General features: G+C 41.5%; 1 protein-coding gene across 1 annotated transcript in view; it reads right to left on the minus strand.

Annotated features, from left to right (window-relative positions):
• The window catches only part of MAPK1 (mitogen-activated protein kinase 1), a 108,448-nt gene that overhangs the window by 21,713 nt on the left and 69,609 nt on the right, over nucleotides 1-17,126 (minus strand). The window contains exons 4-6 of the mRNA XM_047696367.1: nucleotides 11,512-11,628; nucleotides 4,546-4,660; nucleotides 4,134-4,265 (exon numbers count right to left, since the gene is read on the minus strand). Coding sequence (XP_047552323.1) covers nucleotides 4,134-4,265; nucleotides 4,546-4,660; nucleotides 11,512-11,628 — 364 coding nt within the window. The remainder of the gene's footprint in view (nucleotides 1-4,133; nucleotides 4,266-4,545; nucleotides 4,661-11,511; nucleotides 11,629-17,126) is intronic.

The following is a 17,126-nucleotide window of genomic DNA, read 5'->3' on the forward strand; positions in this document are numbered from 1 at the left end:
GAGCCCCGCATCGGGCTTTCTGCTCGGCGGGGAGCCTGCTTCCTCCTCTCTCTCTGCCTGCCTCTCTGCCTACTTGTGATTTCTCTCTGTCAGATAAATAAATAAAATCTTTAAAAAAAAAAAAAAATTCAGTCGAGATCTCAGAATCCAGACCTACAAATTCCAGTGGTCTGGACTTTTATATAACCCTGTGATGCAAGTCCTACTACTAACTCTATTTTATAAACAGGAGGGGCACCTGGGTGGCTCAGTTGGTTAAGCCTCTGACTCTTGATTTCAGCTCAGATCATGGATCTTGGGGTCTTGGGATTGAACCCTGTATCAGACTCTGAGCTCAGGGCAAAGATTCTCAGCTTGAGATTCTCTCCCTCTACCCCTCCCCCCCGGCACACAGGCACGATCTCTCTCAAATAAAGAAATAAATCTTAAAAAAATTTTTTTTAAATAAATAAATAAGTAAATGGGAAAACTTGAGGCCCAAAGAGGTTAAGTAGTTTGTTTAAAGTTCACATAGCTAGGGGCGCCTGGGTGGCTCAGTGGGTTAAAGCCTCTGCCTTTGGCTCAGGTCATGGATCCCAGGGTCCTGGGATCGAGCCCTGCATCGGGCTCTCTTCTCTGCCGAGAGCCTGCTTCCTCCTCTCTCTTCCTGCCTGCCTCTCTGCCTACTTGTGATCTGTCAAATAACTAAATAAAATCTTAAAAAAAAAAAGTTCACACAGCTAGGAAGTAGCTGGGCTATGAAGAGAAACTAGGAGCTCTGGTTGGAAAGCTCGTTTCTAACACATGATGCTACACAGCTCACTCTGGCACTCCCAACTCCCATTTTTCCCCCTTCTTTATTCTAGTTATAGTCCCTCCCTGCTTCACTATTTTCACCCAAGGACTATATTTCAAAATTAACTTTCTGAATTTTAGTAACGTTTATTGTTATCTGAATGAACAAATCTCAGAGTTCAGAGCTTTAACCTAAGGACAGTAAGCTAAATAAAAATCTCAAATAATCTGATACAAATCACAACTAACAATAAAAAAGTAAGTAAACAAACAGGAGGGAAGCCTGGAAATCTATTTATTACAAAGTCTTTTTTTTTTTTTAAGATTTTATTTATTTATTTGACAGACAGAGATCACAAGTAGGCAGACAGGCAGGCAGAGAGAGAGGGGGAAGGAAGCAGGCTCCCCGCTGAGCAGAGAGCCCGACACAGGGCTCGCTCCCAGGACCCCGGGACCATGACCTGAGCCAAAGGCAGAGGCCCAACCCACTGAGCCACCAAGGTGCCCCTATTACAAAGTCTTAATTATGCAGTTTTGTTATGTATCCACCTCTTAAAAACGCAACTTAGGAAATAAGATTTAGGTAACACGCTTGGGACAATACAGAATACAAACCAATCTAATTAGTAACACATGCAATGCACATGAAAGTGTAATTTTTAAAAATCTTATAATTATAATGCATTATGTAATTACAAAAGTATAACTAAAAGGTAAAAGCTGCACACACCCTGGAATAGCAAATATTAAAGGTTACTTTGGGATTCTGGTAATTAAGGGTGTTTCTTTTACCTATTCTTTCTATACTTCCAAACTGTCGCCCATGATAACACACTACCTTTATATCAAAGATTTTAAAAGACATTTCCTCTAATATCCAAAATAAATTCAGTTTTATTTTATTTTATTTAAGATTTTATTTATTTGACAGAGAGAGAGACAGCGAGAGAGGGAACACAAGTAGGGGAAGTGGGAGAGGGAGAAGTAGGCTTCCCTCTGAACAGGGAGCCCGACGTGGGGCTCGATCCCAGGACCCTGGGAACATGACCTGAGCCAAAGGCAGATGCTTAACGAGTGAGCCATCCCAAAACAAATTCTATTTTAGACAACAGAGTGTCTCTGAACCTTGACTCAGGTTAGTACATAAAACAAACTCAACATCTAAGCTGACAGTTACTAAAGTAAAGACATACAGAAACACACACAGTAGCAAAAGTTAGAAAAAGCTGAATTTCCAAGATGGATGAAATGTTGCTGTTTTTAAGTAGGCTCCACACCTAACATGGGGATTGAACTCATAGCCCTGAGGTTAAGAGTTGCATGAGCTACGGACTGAGCCATCCAGCTGCCCCTGGATGAAATGTTTTAAAATCATTTAAAAAAAGCCAGATCTATGTACTAACATGGAAGGACACTCAAACACAATTCTATTAACAGTGACCCTTAGGGAATTATAAAAGATTTTTAAGTTTTTAGTTGAATATTCCTAAAACTTCTGAATTTTGACCAAAAATGTTAGCTTATAAAACAATTATTTATAGAAAGGAAATTTTAGGTAAAAATATAGATATGTATGAAGATAAAGCTGTGGAAGAACAAGCACCAAGGTGCTGGCAAGTTGCTCTCTCTCTCTCTGGTTTCCAATTCTGATTTCTTCTTCCACTTTGAAGGGCCCTTGTGATTACAGTGGGCCCACTGAGATAATCCACAATCTCCTTCTTCTTAAAATCAGGTGATAAGCAACCTTAATTCTCTCTGTAACCTTAATTCCTCTTTGCCATGTCACCTAACATATTCACAGATCCTCGGTATTAGGATGTGGACATCTTTGAGGAGGGGGTCATTACTTTGCCTACCACAATTTTGTAATAGTATAAAGTTTTTAAAAACAGCCGCCTATTAAAAAACAAACAAAAAACCCAACCACCTAATATATTTAACAGACACATGCTAAATGGGCATAAAGGATAACATAATTATTAAACAAAGGTAACTTAAAATGTAAAAGGGTAAAATGAAATCCATCGCCTCTTTCTTTTATGGATAAGGGCTCTTGGTATTTTATCTAAGAAATCTAGGTCTAACCTAGAGTCATGAAGATTGTGTTCTGTTTTCTTCTCAAAGCTTAATAGTTTTGGGCCTTATATTTAGGCCTATGTTCCATTTTTAGGTTTTTATTTGGGGGCGGTATAGATGTTTAATTGTTCCTGCATTATTTGTTGAAGAAATTGATATAAGCAATAATACTGATAACTTTCAGGGTGCCTGGGTGCCTCAATTGGTTAAGCTTCCGACTCTTGATTTTGGCTCAGGTCATGATCTCAGGGTCATGAGATCGAATCCCGTAACCTGCTTAAAAGTCTCTCTCTCCCTCTGCCCCTCCGTGCCCTACATGCTTGCACACATGTGTGCTCTCTCAAGAAAGGAAAGAAGGAAGGAGAAAGGGAGGGAAAGAAAGAAAGAAAGAAAGAAAGAAAGAAAGAAAAGAAAAGAAAAGAAAGAATGAATGCTGGTAACTCTTTAAAAAAAAAAGTAGCAAAGAGGAAAAGGGTTGAGGAGTGGCAAAAATGGGTGAAGAGGATTAAAGGGCATAAACTTCCAATCCTAAAAGTAAATAAGTCACAGGGACAAAAAACAGAGCATAGGGAATATAGTCAATAATACTGTAATGCGCTTATCATGGTGAGCATTTCATAATGTATATAATTATAGAATCACTATGCTGTGTACCTGAAATGAATTTTTTATTGTATGTTACCTACAATTAAAAAAAAAAAAAACTTTTTTGAAAAGGAGCAAAGAGGAGCACCTGCCTGGCTCAATGGGTAGAGCATGTGACCCCTGACCTCAAGATTTTAAGTTTGCGCCCCATGTTGGGTGTAGAGCATACTATAAAAAAGAATAAAATAAGGGATGCCTGGGTGGCTCAGTTGATTAAGTGTATGACTCTAGATTTTGGCTCAGGTCATGATCTCAGAGTTGTGAGATCAAGCCCCACGTCAGGCTCCATGCTCAGTGTGGAGTCTGCTTGCCCCTCTCCTTGTGCTCCTCCCCCAACTCCTGCACTCTCTCTTTCTCTCACTCAAATAAATAAGTCTTAAAAAAAAAAAAAAAAGAATAAAATAAAAATAAATTTAAAATAAAAGCAAAGGTGGAAAACTATATAATCATTCACAAATTCCTGTACCCTACTGCCCCTGCTTGCAAATAAAAGGTAAAAAAGCAACAGAGTAAGTACTAAATAAGGTATTACCCAATTGCCACAGACTTAACTTTTCAGGCCAGTGACCTAATGATTTAACTAATAAAACAAGCAAAAAATTAAGTCTAAGAAAAATAATCAATAAAATAATATTTACCTTTGGAATCAGCATTTGGGAACAGCCTGTTCCATGGCACCTTATTTTTGTGTGGAAGAGAAAGCAAGTAGTTTCTAGCTTTTAAATTTATTATACAGTTCAGGTCTTCCTGTGATGGGGATCCAAGAATACCTATCAGATAAAATAATGAGCTGTTAATTATCCAGACTCAGGCCGACTGACCTTCTGGCTGTGGACACAATGGACCCTGATAACTGTTTTCTTACCATCTCCCCATGCTTACCTTTCTTAACAGTTTTCACAAGGATCCTTAATATTTGGAATCAAGCAAGATTACAGACTCATAGGTTCAAGGTTGTCAGAACTATTCTAGTTTCACGAAGTGACTCTTACGTAAACTGTGGCAGGTGAACTGAGTAAATCTAGCTCCTAAAATGTTTGGTAACCTTACCCAGAATGTGGTTCAGCTGGTCGAGATAATGCTTCCCAGGGAAGATGGGCCTGTTGGACAGCATCTCTGCCAGAATGCAGCCTACAGACCAAATATCAATGGACTTGGTATAGCCCTGTAGTGGGAAGGGAGAAAAGACTGAATGATATGTAATGTTACAGGACACAGTGACATCCTCCTACAGAACAGGTACATGGGTGACAGGAATTTTACCTTCTCCTTTGGCTCTATAATTCAGAAATAAGAGAAGGGAGTGTGCAGATACAAATAATAATTTGGCTTTCTTCTAAGTTGTTGGACAACCAAGATTACTTGATTTTATTTCTCTCTTCAAAGTTGATTAACTTACTAATAAAAGAGAATTTCCAAAGTATACGTCATTCCTTTTCTCAAATGATTTGAAAGAAAGCAACCTTTATAAGCTAAAGCTGGCAAAAGGAAAAAACATTAATATCCCTTGCTTTAGGACATCTGTGGCCAATTTATTTATTTTGAAAAATCTGGAGACCAACTCAAGGCACTCAGAGGCACTTCCAGAGTATCTTTGTCCATTTTACAAATCATTTTCAAAAAAGTTAGGCTGAAAATTCTTGATCTCTAGTGGGGCTGTGGGGTGTGTGGTGTGCGCTGGCTCCAACATATTTTACTAATTTGTATTTGTCGTCTTTTTCTATTCAATTTTCAGGTATAATTTTTCTTTTAAAGGAATTCTGTGAAAAGACTTGTAATAATTATCTGTCTAAATCATACAACAGTGTAAAAAAACATAGCTCTCCAAGGAGTGTAAGTTAAATTTTATGGAAAATGCAAGGTATAGTGATAAATGAACAGAGAAAAAAAAATTCAGCCAAATATTAAAGTTTAGAGAAACACAGTGGGAAAAAAAATTTTTGAAAATCAAACAGAATGATCAGATCTGCAACTATGATAAACTTGGGATGAATTTCAAGATTATTCCCCAAATTCTTGTAACCCAAAATAGCTTTTGCTTTGAGCCAAAACCAAATAAAGAGGAACATTTAAAACACACACACAAAGTAACTAGAAGGAACCAGGACTCCCTGGAGAAATGGCTGCTCTAAGTCTGGGACAGGGAACATACTATAAGCCTGGAGCGTCCAGTGCCAAAAAGTAAGGAAGTGCTCAAAATTAGTGGGGACATGTCACAGAGGCTCCCATTAGAAAACCCAGGAAAACTTGAACATCAAATACAGAATGGTAGGTATGGAACTGAAGCCAATGAATAAGATAACCATGAATTATTAAGTAGAGAGAACTGAAACAAACAGGGAATGACAGAGCTACAAAATTATTCAACAGTTAGTGGTTCAAAGTATGATGAAGAAGATAACTTATATAATCTTGAAGTATTTCCCCACAAATTTCTAATTTAACAATAATCTAATTTCTAATTTAACAATAATCTAATCTATTAATCTAATAATAATTACCATATTTTTTTAAAGATTTTATTTATTTTCCAGAGAGAGAGAGAGAGAGAGCACAAGCGAGTACACACAAGCAGGCAGAGAGGCAGGCAGAGGCAGAAGCAGATTCCCTGCCGAGCAAGGAGCCCGATGCGGGACTCGATCCCAGGACCCTGGGATCATGACCTGAGCCGAAGGCAGCGGCTTAACCCACTGAGCCACCCAGGCGTCCCAATAATTACCATATTTAACTATAATTATCACCACTATATAGTAGAGAACCAGAGGATATCACTGAACCAAAATATCAACATGAACTTCACCAATACGGACATAAACCATGCCTCCTGATACAACACACTGAGAACAAAATATAGTTTCTGTGGTACTCATGCCCAGAATACATGACACAAAACTGAGTTGCATGAGCGCCTGGGTGGCTCAGTGGGTTAAGCCTCTGCCTTTGGCTCACCTCATAATCTCAGGGTCCTGGGATCGAGCCCCACATCGGGCTCTGGGCTGGGTGGGGAGCCTGCTTCCCTCTCTCTCTCTGCCTGCCTCTCTGCCTACTTGTGATCTCTCTCTCTCTCAAATAAATAAATAAAATCTTAAAACAAAACAAAACAAAACAAAAAACCCGAGGTGGATTCTACAAAACACTATTCTAAGGAAATATACGCTGAAATGCTTAGGGATAAAGGGGCCCATCTATAATTCACTCTCAGAAGATTCAGAGGGAAAAAAAAATCTACACATGTATACAGAATGATACAACAAACAGGACAAAGGATAAAGAACTGGTGAGTCTGAATCTCAGGTGAAGGGTATACAGAAGTTCTAGCCAGCAGTTCTCCCAGGTGGTCCAGAGCCCCGGTGGCTTCCCTCTTAGGATCTGAGAGGTGACACTATTTCTGTACTACTAAGGTGTTTTCCTTTCCATTCATTCTCTCACAAATGCACAAGAGATTTTTCCAGAGGCTACACAGCATGTGACAACACTGTACATGAAATATGACAATATCTGGAACATCTGCTTAAGTCAGTGAACCAGTATTTTCCAAAGACTATATATTACAAAACCATGTATCAGTGAATGTAAGGTAGACAAATAGGTCCTTTTTTTTCTTTTTTAAAGATTTTATTTATTTATTTATTTGACAGAGAGAGAGAGAGAGATCACAAGCAGGCAGAGAGGCTGGCAGAGAGAGACGGGGGACGCAGGCCCCCCCGCTGAGCAGAGAACCTGATGCGGGGCCCGATCCTAGGACCCCAAGATCACGACCCGAGCCAAAGGCAGAGGCTCAACCCACTGAGCCACCCAGGTGCCCCTAGACCAATAGGTTTTAATAAGACTGTACAAAAAGTTCAGTGGCATGGTTTCAGATTCCACGACTAACTTTTCATTTTGTTGAGTTTCACTACAATATCAACAAGGAATAGTCACAAGTAGCTAAAAAGACTACTAACATACTCCCTTTCCCAATTATGTGTCTATGTGAAGACTCTTCTTCACAGACTTAAACCCAAACAACCTACTGGACAGACTGAGTACAGAACTAGGGAAGAGTTCAGCAACAGTCTATTAGGCAACATGAAATGTGAAAAATGAAAACAACGTCACTTTTCTAACTAAAATGTTTCTGTGATGGAAAATAAACATACTTTTTAATGAAAAATACTTACGTTAACAAGCAGTAGCTTTATTATTGTTATTTAGACATTAATACTTCTTAAAAATTTCAGTATTGGAGTGCCTGGGTGGCTCAGTGGGTTAAAGCCTCTGCCTTCGGCTCGGGTCAGGATCCCCGGGTCCTGGGATCGAGCCCCACATCAGGCTCTCTGCTTGGCAGGGAGCCTGTTTCCCTTCCTCTCTCTCTGCCTGCCTCTCTGCCTACTTGTGATCTCTGTCTTTCAAATAAATAAATAAAATCTTAAAAAAAGTTTTTTTCAGTATTAATTTCCATATAGTAAATACTGATGGATATAATGCACATAAACAAATCTTGCTTCAGGTCTTTAATACTTTCTTTTTTTTTTTAATATTTATCTTTTTAAAAAATTTTATTTATTTATTTGACAGAGAAAGACACAGTGAGAGAGGGAACACAAGCAGGGGGAGTGGGAGAGGGAGAAGCAGGCTTCCCACTGAGCAGGGAGCCCGATGCCAGGCTCAATCCCAGGACCCTGGGATCATGACCCGAGCCGAAGGCAGACACTTATCGACTGAGCCACCTGGCACCCCAAAGATTTATCTTAGAGAGAGCGTGTGAGCGAGCGGGAAGGAGGGGCAAAAGGAGAGGGAGAGAGTCCTAAGCAGATGCCACACTGAGTGTGGAGTCCAATACAGTGCTCGATTCCATGACCCTCAGGATCCTAACCTGAGCCAAAACCAAGAGTCAGACACTTAATCAACTGAGCCACTCAGGAACCCCTAGTTTGACACCTTTTAAGAGAGTGAAGGAATCTTGGGGTTCAAATGTTTGAGAACCACTGCCTTATACTTTTCTTGCAAGCTGAAAATTCTATGAAAATAAAATGTTACAAATACACAGCACTCTAGCCAAAATGGGGACAATATGAGTATAGAAATAAAAAGATGATAATGGACAGGATGTATTTCATGAGTCCACAATAATGTTTTAAAAACAAAGGTAGGAGGGGTGCCTGGGTGGCGCAGTCAGTTAAGCCTCCGATTCTTGGTTTTGGCTCAGGTTGTGATCTCAGTCTTGAGATCAAGCCCTGCATTGGGCTTCCCCCTCGGCAGGGAGTTGGCTTCCTCCGTCCCTCTCCCTCTGCCTGTCCCCCTGCTTGTGCACACTCTCTAAAATGACTAAATCTTTAAAAGAAAAAAAAAAAGGTGGGAGATAGGAAGAGAAAGAGAAAAAACAGAAAGCTCTTCATAGAAGAATGGCAGTGAATTAATGTAGAAGGAATAACACATTTGGAAAATCACCATTTTGCAACCCCCAATATAATGACAGAGGCAAGGGGTCATCATGTGGTAAATCACCAGGGTAAGACTGCTGGGAAACAGGAGCTCCATATACGTGAGTTCCAAGAATCCACGGGGTTCCTGCCAGAAAAGTGTGACCTAAACCTAATCATAAGGAACCAATCTGTACTCTGCAAAGTATTCAATGACACGAAGAAGACAGGAAGGGCGGGAGGACCATTTTAGAGTGAGATCATAGACTGAAAATAAAACAGAAACAGCTGTAAAGAACTTTTGGGCAGGATAACTGGGATGTCACTAAATTAATGCTATTGTCTCAGTGTGCTAAGGATACTATGGCTATTGGGAAAGAACACTGCTCTGCCTTTAATGAGTATTAGTATGGCCCAAAAGGTCTAGGAGTAAAGTCTTAGTTTATGTTGGTGAAGTATCAGAAGGTTTGACCAGATGGAAGAGAGAAGATGGCAGAGAGGCAGGCAGAGACAGCCAGGGAAGGAGTAATAAGATATTAAAAGTTCATAAACCAAGGGAAGGGATGTACAGGTGTTCACTGTGCTCTCAATTCTTCTATGGGTTTGAAATTGTTCTAAATTAATAAAAAGAAAAAAATGAATAGAGAACATTCTCAGGCTAGAGGTGCTGTAAATAAAAAGAATTCACACTCAGTTTTATTTTAGTTAATTCTATAAGTAAGAAGTGCTGGGCACCTTGGAGAATAGAGGCAGGCCATCCTTTTTTGGTTATTCCCCCCCTGCACAGGGTGCAGACAGTGGAGTCATCTCAAGTTGGGATGGAGACTGTAGGGCCACAAAGGCACCAGGATAAAAATCACACCATCAGCTCTGTTTTACAACCAGCAGGCACCACGGACGCACACACACACACACACGCAAATGCTTCTGGTTTGGAATGGCTGTCACATGGCCAATCCAAAGAAAGAACCTGCTATTTGGGATTATGTGTAATACAGAATTATGAGAAACAGCATGGCATTTTCTTCTTCGAAACATCTGTTACACTACAGCTTTCTTTATAATGGAATTTCTTTTAATGGAATTTTACTTTTATAACCAAACTGAACAAATGTATATCAAGAATAACTAACTGCTTTAAACAAATTCCATTTGCTCACAAAACAACTTATTGTTCATCTCAAGCCCTTCTACTATATGAAGGATGGAGGAAGAAAGTGAAGCCCATGGGCTCACTAATTCTCTTAAAGCTTGCTGGGTCAACTTCTGGTTCCTAGATCTGAGACACAAGGCCCCATGTCTACTCTCATTGCTTTTCTTCAGGAATCTTAACATTACATTAACAGTAGATGGTGTTGAAGACCATCACGATAACATGACTCCCAGCTAATCCTTGGGCTGGACCCTGGTAATAAGTTCCTCACCCCTTCCTCTAGCCTTGGAATATGTGCTCTGCCCACTGTTCCCATAGCAGGCCATTTTCAAGGATGTAGCCTTGAAAGAATATGTGTTTTTGAGACTATCTGGGCTGTATACATGACTGAGCCCAGTTAAGGGCTCTATTTAAACTTTTAAGGTTTGGGAGATGAGTGCCGAGATTTACTCATCTAGTGGCTGCCAAGACAAGCCCTGTAATAAGTTCCCTTACATATTAAGACTGCCACTGCCGATCTGGAGTGGTATGCCTCTTCATTTTCTCTTTGCCTACCTAGTACTGGGGGTAGTCTGCAAACCAAGACAGAATTAAGTTCAAAATCTCCTAATTTTGAGATATTAGATATAGAAGTATGTTGGGTCCACTTACTTTCTTAAATCTGACACTCATTCATACACTATTTGCAAATGATGTATTAAAAATACTGAATCTCAATCTCCACGGCAGCCCTCAATGATTGCCACCTGGCTCATAACCCTAAAAAAGATGTCATACTTCACTTTTTCTTGCTTTTATAAATTTATTCAATCATTCTTACAACGAGGACACAGATATTGTTAGAAATGTTTGCCTTCTACCTGTATGCACTCCACACAGCCACTCTGAGATGCAGAGGTACATCTATCTGGAAGCAGGACTACTATACAATTTTGAAAGAATCTATAGTAGTTCCTATTCTTTCCATACCTACATTTTTTTCCAACTATGGTTGTAATTTTGCTGAAGAGACCTTCTTCATTACCAGATAAATCGGACTTTTGTAGAACAGCCCTGGTCCACCTTCAAAAGAATACGCGCGACCAGACGGCCAGTCACAAACCCGGCCTGCACTCATCTGTGGCAGCAGCAAGTGTTAGGAGCTGCCACAGGCAGGACTTTAGAAAAGTGGACCAAGGGCTGGGACACAAACCGTTTATTGTTAACAGTGATGAGATGGGCACGCCCCCCAACTCTACAACACATCACCAGCACTACTCCAGCAGAGAGACAGAGGCCAAAACCCATGGCCCAGAAGGTTAATGCTGAACTGGAGATTAAGGCAGCAGATTGATTCTGGCCAGACAGGTCAAGCCTCAAGCTAGGTAGACAGAGGCTTACTGAGAGGGAGGCTTACTGCAACACATATCCAAAGATCTTCTGCTTCTTGGTATTCTTTTTATGAAAACCTCTGATCCTTACCTTGGAATTCAACATGATTTCCGGAGCCCTGTACCAACGTGTGGCTACATACTCCGTCAGGAACCCTGTGTGATCATGGTCTGGATCTGCAACACGGGCCAAGCCAAAGTCACAGATCTAAGAGAGAAAAAAAATGGGACACCTTAGAGACGCTAATGAAATTAGTATCAAAACATCATAAAAATAAAAAAGATAATAGCAATAATGATGATGATAAGCCGATGCTACCATTACTATGTGGCAGAAGCTGCTCTGTTAATTCTATACACTCATTTTTTTTTTAAGATTTTATTTATTTATTTGACAGAGATCACAAGCAGAGAGGTGGGGGCGGGGGGGGGGAGCAGGCTGCTGATCAGAGAGCCTGATGCGGGGCTCGATTCCAGGACCCTGAGATCATGACCTGAGCCGAAGGCAGAGCCTTAACCCACTGACCCACCCAGGCGCCCCTCTTTTTTTTTTTTTTTTTTTAAGATCTTATTTATTCATTTGACAGAGAAAGACATAGCAAGAGAGGGAACACAAGTAGGGGAGTGGGAAAGGGAGAAGCAGGCTTCCCGCTGAGCCTGGGAGCCTAATGCGGGGCTCGATCCCAGGACCCTGGGATGATGACCCAAGCCGAAGGCAGACGCTTAACGACTAAGCCACCCAGGCGCCCCTATATACTCATTCTTATACAATCCTCACAACAACCTGGAAGGCAGTGATGACCATTCAACATGTTGGAGATGAAGAACAGGCTGCAGGACTCTGCTAAGAGGCATCCTCATCTTTCATTATCTGCTTATCCCACAGAAATCTTGCTTAGGTCACTTGAAAAAAATTGTTCTGGGTAAAAATAAAGTCACCAGAAACTGCCCAGGGTCCTTTCTCGGGCCTACTCCTGGGGGTCCCTAAGGATAACACTGCTAGATTGGCTCCTTGACCTACACTTGCCTTGCTTCTCAGACTTTACTTCCTGCCATTCTTCTACCTGTTCCACAAATGTAGGTATCTCCAAAGGTTCTTTTCTTTTTTTTTTTTTAAAGATTTTATTTATTTGACAGAGAGAGACACAGTGAGAGAGGGAACACAAGCAGGCAGAGCAGGAGAGGGAGAAGCAGGTTTCCTGCCGCCAAGCAGGGAGCCTGATGCAGGGCTCGATCCCAGAACCCTGGGATCATGACCTGAGCCAAAGGCAGACACTTAACAACTGAGCCTCCCAGGTACCCCAACCTCCAAAAATTCTTCCCACTTTCCTCCTCTTCCATGTAGTCAAACCCACTCCCAAAGCCTTACAAGAAGGCTGAAGACGAATTTTTTTTTTTTTTTTAAGATTTTATTTATTTGTCAGAGAGAGAGAGGGAGAGAGAGCGAGCACAGGCGGACAGAATGGCAGGCAGAGGCAGAGGGGGAAGCAGGCTCCCTGACGAGCAAGGAGCCCGATGCGGGACTCGATCCCAGGACCCTGGGATCATGACCTGAGCCGAAGGCAGCTGCTTAACCAACTGAGCCACCCAGGTGTCCCTGAAGACGAATTTTTTAAAGATTTTATTTGACAGAGAGAGAGAGAGAGAGAGAGAGAGAGAGAGGAGAGCGCAGACAACTTGGGGGGGGGGGGGGAACAGCAGAGGCAGAGGGAGAAGCAGGCTCTCCGCTGAGCAGGGAGCCCAATGCAGGGCTTAATCAGAGAAACAGGGGATCATAACCCGAGCTGAAGGCAGACACCCAACCGACTGAGCCACTCAGGCGCCCCAAATACTTTGGTGCTACTCCAGACTCCAAAACATATGAAATTTAACTATAATATACAGTTGACTCTTGAAGAACATGGGTTTAAACTATGCAAATCTGCTCACACATGGATTTTTTTTTCAATAAAATATATTGGAAAACTTTTTGGAGATCTGCAACAATCTGAAAAAAACTCGCAGATGAACTGTGTAGCCTAGAAATACCAAAAAATTAAGTTAGGTATTATTGCAGGAATATAGTGTATAATACATATGACATATGAAATACGTTAATTGACTTGATGTTGTTGGTTAAAGCTCCTGATCAATAGAAGGTTATTAAACTTGGAGGGAGTCAAACTTATACGCAGATTTTTTTTTAATGCGGATTTTTTATTGTGTGTGTGTGGGGGTGGCAGGGTGTTGGTGTCCCATATCCCTCTGTTTTTCAAGGGTCAACTACACTTCAACTCACACAACTGGAGGATGTTTTAATTCCTCGGCATCTGGAGAACTAACCTGAGAAAGCGGGAGACATGTTAATAAATACAGGCCAGAGTGTAAGGCAAGACAGCCTGGAAAACAGACTGTTTTGGAGCATTACTACTTTAATTCAGTTAAGAAATACAAGCCTGAGCTCAGGCCATAAAAATGGAGACGAGGAAAGGACATGCTTAAGAAATATTCATAGGACTTAAATGGATATCAATCTTTGCTTAAATATCCCAGAGTTGGGTGTCTCAACTCAACTTCGGGAAGCTCCCATTCACCTCACAAATGTCTTCCTCTAGCCTTGGACCCCGGCATTGCCATACAGTGCCTCTGATCCCACAGGTCCTGCAGGAGACTTCGACTACACCATTGAGGAAGGGTTACGTATCTGTGGCTGACAATCACCATCAATCTACTGCATCTTTAAAAGAAGCAAATGGTGGGGCGCCTGGGTGGCTCAATGGGTTGAGCCGCTGCCTTCGGCTCACGTCATGATCTCAGGGTCCTGGGATTGAGTCCCGCGTCGGGCTCTCTGCTCAGCAGGGAGCCTGCTTCCCTCTCTCTCTCTCTCTGCCTGCCTCTCTGTCTACTTGTGATCTCTGTCAAATAAATAAATAAATAAATAAAAATCTTTTAAAAAATAAATAAATAAAAAATAAAAGAAGCAAATGTCACATCTGCTTTGCCAAGTTCCTCTACCAGAGGCAATTTTCTATGTGTATTGAGTGGACTGATGAGGAAATCCTGGTCCTGCTCCGTAGCTCTAACACTAACTCTGGCCACTATACTCTCGTAACTTCAGTCTACATTAACAACCACCATAAGCACCACTCTCACCTTTCAAAGCTGGCTTGCCAATGGATGCCATTACACTCCTAATAGTAATGGGCCTGTAAGAGAACCTGGTTGATGTATGGCCATAAGCTTTTATGTGGGCTCACAGTAAATACTAACTTTGGCCTGGCTGATCTTGAGGCTTTCAATGTACCTGGCACCCCGTTTGTTTCTTTCAAGCCTTTTCTACCAATTCCAGTGACACCAACTGCAGGAAGGCTTCCTAGTAGTCATGCCCAGGAGGCTCACTAGCAACATGGTCCTCTTTGGCATTATTTCCAACTCAGAGAAGCAACAGTTGATGATTTCTTCCTACAATCTGGAGGTGAGTCCTCTAAGCCATTCCGAGCCATCACCTGCCACACTGCCCTACCACCAATCCTTTTTAATTCTGTGGCTTGAATTCTTCAATGTATCTGTGACCTAGTTTTTCTTTTTAGAGCTAACACTTCATCTGATTCGAATTCAACCAAAGCTGACCATTCAGTCTGCCCTCTGTTGTATAAATGGACACCTAAAGCCACATCTTCAACTGTACGAATACTGCATCTTGTCAGCAGTGCAAAACCAGCACAAACCCCAAACCATGGTTACAGATCCTTCACTGCCCCCATGCCTGATAGACTGGATGGGTCCAGACTTGATACACAGCTCTTCATTGGCTAGCTGAATTTAAAAAAAAAAAAAAAAAAAAAAAAAGTCCCAGATAGATTTAAAAAGCCAGAATATAAGAAATTCACATATGAGGGAGGCCATGTACTGAAGCTGATGTTTCCATGCTCCTCCTGGACTGTGGACAAAGAAATGGAAGCTGTGTTTTAGAGGGGTTGATTACATTCCTAGTAATCTACAAAGACAGGGGACGAGTGGAATAACTTTCATGGCAAATATATTTTCTAAAAAGGGATACATCATTATAACCCCATCCCCCACGCTCTTATAAGTTCTCTGAACTTTTATCAAGAGGGCAGGATCTATCTTCCCTCCTCTTGAATCTGTGCAAAACTTTTTAACAGCCTGAACCAAGAGAAAATGGCAGAAGTGATACTATGTGACTTCGGAGGCTATCATAAAATGCAACATGACTTCCACTGGGCTCTTTCTTTACTGGGATACCTGGAACCCTCAGGAGGGAACCCAGGACACCTGGGCTGTATGTGGCTGTTCCAGGTGACAGCCAGTATCAATTGCCAGGTACATGAGAAGATTCCAGTCCCTAACTTCACATCTTCTAGCTGATATACACATGTGGGAGCAGAAACCAACCGTCACTGCTACCCTTTGACTAATTCCTGATCCACAGAAACGATGAGCTAATACATGATTACTGTTGTTTCAGACCACTACTTTTCAGGTGATTTGTTATAGAGGAAGAAACAGCTAATATAGCGGTAGTGGACACACTACTTTTGGTGGGACAGGCACTCTGAGGAGGCCCCACTGAAGTGATATTAAACCACTGAAAAGATGCTCACTATGGAAAGACCCAGGGAAAGCCAGAGCATGCCCTAAAGAATCTAGCTGGGCAAGCATGAGGGGCATAGGTGGCAACTAGACCTGAAGCCTCCTAAAACGGCTCTTGAATTGACTGCTTCCACATCTCAACTGTCATGACCTTAGCTGAGATTCAGTTTGGTTTGCTGGGATTAGGAAAACTAGCTTGGTTACCTGCCTGCAAGCTAATTCATCCTCTAGATTCCTGTCCAAATGCTGCGTCTAAAATATAAGTCACCTTTCTGGCTCAAAATCTTTAACCAATCCCCTTCACCTACTGAACAAAATGCAATTTAAAAAAAAAAAGATTTTATTTATTTGAGAGAGAGAGAGAGCACATGAGGAGGAGCGGGGTAGAGGGAGAAGCAGGCTCCCCGCTGAGCGGGGCTTGATCCCAGGAACCTGAGATCATGACCTGAGCTGGAGGCACATGCTTAACCGACAGAGGCACCCAGGTGCCCCAAAACCCTAATTATTTAAGCGTAACCTTCAAGACTATTCACATGCTGCCACCAAACTATCTTCCTAATCTCCTCTCTCCTACCACCTTCTCTGCCCACATCTGCTCCTACTGACTCAATACTACATCTTCGTTTATGATCTAACTGTGCAATGACCTCTCCACTGAGTGCCCTATCCATTCCATTCCCTTACCCTAAATCCAGCTTGAATGTTACCCCTTCTGAGAAGTTCCCCAGAAATCAACAACACCCCACCCAAGAACTCACGGCTCACTTTTCCAAACTCCTCTAATACTCTGTTAGACACATATTAAAGTACATCCCACAATCCATGACAGCTGTGCATATGCTCATCTCCCCAGCTAAAAGATTATCAAGTCCCTAGAAAAAGACAACACTTGACTGACTTTTTATTCCTAAATGTCACATACATGATGGACACTTGATGTTTGGTCAATAAATGACTTACTTCACATGTTTATAGGAAGCACAACAACTGGAGTGGATTAACTGGCACAGACTCCAGTGGTGACCATTTTTCATAATATCTGAATTACTGATAATCTTTTAAAAAATAAAAATCAAGGTACATAATTACCAGGGTTAATATCTTATGTTAAAC

The sequence above is a fragment of the Lutra lutra genome, chromosome 12 (genome assembly GCF_902655055.1).
Source record: "Lutra lutra chromosome 12, mLutLut1.2, whole genome shotgun sequence".
NCBI classification, from domain to species: Eukaryota; Metazoa; Chordata; class Mammalia; order Carnivora; family Mustelidae; genus Lutra; species Lutra lutra.